The sequence below is a fragment of the Oratosquilla oratoria genome, chromosome 9, assembly GCF_046742065.1.
Source record: "Oratosquilla oratoria isolate Oo_2021 chromosome 9, ASM4674206v1, whole genome shotgun sequence".
Classification (NCBI taxonomy): domain Eukaryota; kingdom Metazoa; phylum Arthropoda; class Malacostraca; order Stomatopoda; family Squillidae; genus Oratosquilla; species Oratosquilla oratoria.
In genome coordinates, this window is record NC_134785.1 from 12,819,293 (window position 1) to 12,821,792 (window position 2,500).

Below are 2,500 nucleotides of genomic sequence, written 5' to 3' on the forward strand. Positions count from 1 at the left end.
AATAGAAAGATAAATTTTGACTTCGAGTTTCTGAAAATACTCGTTGGTCCACTTTGCGTACTTCGCCGCTTCGCTGTAGGGTGTTATCTTTTTTCTTTTATTTTTATGTTTCATTTAATTTCTTCATTTATTTCTGGGGGGGGAAGTGGGGAGGGATTAGGTCTGAATGGGTTTCCTACAGACAGAAACCCCTTTGTAAAAAAACCCAAACCCGCCAGTAAAAAAAAAAAAAATAATAATAATAATAATAATAAATACCCCCGACATCCCACGAAGATCCAACCCCACTGACTCTCTCTCCTTCTCCCTCTCTCTCCTCCTCCTCCTCCTCCTCCTCCTCCTCTTCAGGACTACCAGGTGGACCTGTACCTTCGCCAGGAATGGGTGGACGAGCGCCTCAACCACGAAGACATCCAGCAACCCCTGGACCTGAACGACCCGAACTTGGTCAAGGCCATCTGGAAACCCGAAGTCTACTTCCCCAACGCCAAACACGCCGAGTTCCAGTTCGTGACGGTCCCCAACGTCCTCGTCAGGATCAACCCCAGCGGGAGGATCCTGTACATGTTGAGGTGAGATCGTGGGTTGTTGGGTTCCTGGACAAGAACCCGTTCACCCATTGTTATATGTGTCACAGGTGAATGCATGTGGATCTATACATTTTTACAGATGTGGACATGTATGTATATGGATTTATACATGTGATGTATGAGTACACGTTTATATTTACGGCTTTCCAGGTACGGACATGTATTTACTGTATATGGATATACATATATATGTACATCTATATCTACATGCATATCGCATTTACTGGTTAAAAAATATATAGAATTAAAATTCAGAATCCCCCTTCCGTGGCATCAGTGTGAAAGGGGAGAATTGATGTGAAGTGTTATCGGATCTTAACAAAGTGTTATCAAGTGTTATGGTTGTCGAGACTTTATCGGATAGCGGCTGCCGGCCAACCCCCAAGGCTGGTTGTGCACCTTTTTATATGTATGTATGTATATATATATATATATATATATATATATATATATATATACATACATACATATACATATACCAAGGCTTTTTCTCCCTTACAAGGGAGGTAGCCAAAAAGGGAAAGTCATAAAATCATTTCCACCCATTCCATCCCTGAATACACTCCACACCCCTCCACCCTCCCTCTTATCTGAGCACCTCCTGGATGACGGGTCATCCCTGCACCTTGTCCACTGCCCTGGGTCAGAAGCAGTGTCGCAAGACAAAGCACATCCACAGCAAGGCCGCTTCATTAAATCGGCGACCCCCCTCTCCGTCCCCCCATTGCATAAAAGGAGAGGACGGGGAGAAATCCCTTCGGGCTGCGTCAAATTTTGTTCACACATACTACCTCATTCCCCAACCCCCCGCCCATTCCACCTCATGCAATCACAACATCATCCATATACAACCATTCTCCATTCACCCCTGTCTTCTGTCCTCTCCCTTCCTTCCTCAACAGACATTCCCCTCTTCCCCAAAGCCCCCTTCACCCCATCCATCCACCTCATCCTAGGAAGTCCCCTCATGTTCACTCCCACCACATCTGCCTTCCATACCTCTTTTACTAGTCTTTCTTTACTCAATCTTTCCATGTGTCCAAACCATCCCAATATTCTTTCATTAACCTTATCTGCCAGCTTCCTTTCCATCCCTGCGCTCCTCCTCACCTCCTCATTTCTCACTCTATCCAGCCTAGTAATCCCCATCATACTTCTCAGACACCTCATCTCAAACACATTCAAACTCCTTCTCTCTTCCTCTCTTATGTTCCATGTTTCTGCCCCATACAGTGCTGTTGACACAATCACTCCTTCATACAGTCTCCTCTTAGCATCCATTCCCAAATGTCTATTCCTCATTACACTTTTTAATCCACCAAGGCATTTACTCGTTTCTCTCAATGTACGTTCTACCTCCACCTTCACTCCACCTTTTCCTGCCACATTTGCACCCTAGTATCTAAAACTATCCACCTCCTCCAGTCGCTCTCCCTTAATGCTCACTTCCAATCTACTACAACCTTCACCGCTTGTACATCTCATCACCTTACTTTTACCCACATTTATCTTCAGCTTTCTTCTATCACACACTCTCCCAAACTCTGTCACCAACTTCCTCAATCCCTCCTCCGATCCTGCCACAAGCGCAGTGTCGTCCGCTAACAACAGCTGGCTCACCTCCCACTTTTCTCCATTTTCTTTAACCATCTCCAATCTCTTGCCCACTACCCTTGCATTTACCTCTCGCACCACCCCATCCATGTATAAGTTGAACAGCCAGGGCGACATAACGCATCTTTGACGAAGTCCCACCTATACCTCGAACCACTCACTCTCTCCATTTCCAATCCTGACACAAGCTCTACTACTCTCATAAAAACTCTTGACAGCTCCCAGAAGCTTTCCTCCTATCCCGTATATCTGCATAACCTCCCACAGTGCCTTTCTGTCTACCCTATCGTAAGCCT

General features: G+C 45.4%; 2 protein-coding genes across 2 annotated transcripts in view; one reads left to right on the forward strand and one right to left on the reverse strand.

The window, feature by feature from the left end:
* The window catches only part of LOC143028227 (uncharacterized), a 195,236-nt gene that overhangs the window by 10,805 nt on the left and 181,931 nt on the right, over positions 1–2,500 (reverse strand). The window lies entirely within an intron of this gene.
* LOC143028222 (glycine receptor subunit alpha-2-like) overlaps positions 349–2,500 on the forward strand; it is a gene marked incomplete at its 5' end in the record, with an annotated part of 59,953 nt that continues 57,801 nt past the window's right edge. The window contains 1 exon segment of the mRNA XM_076190023.1: positions 349–572. Coding sequence (XP_076046138.1) covers positions 349–572 — 224 coding nt within the window.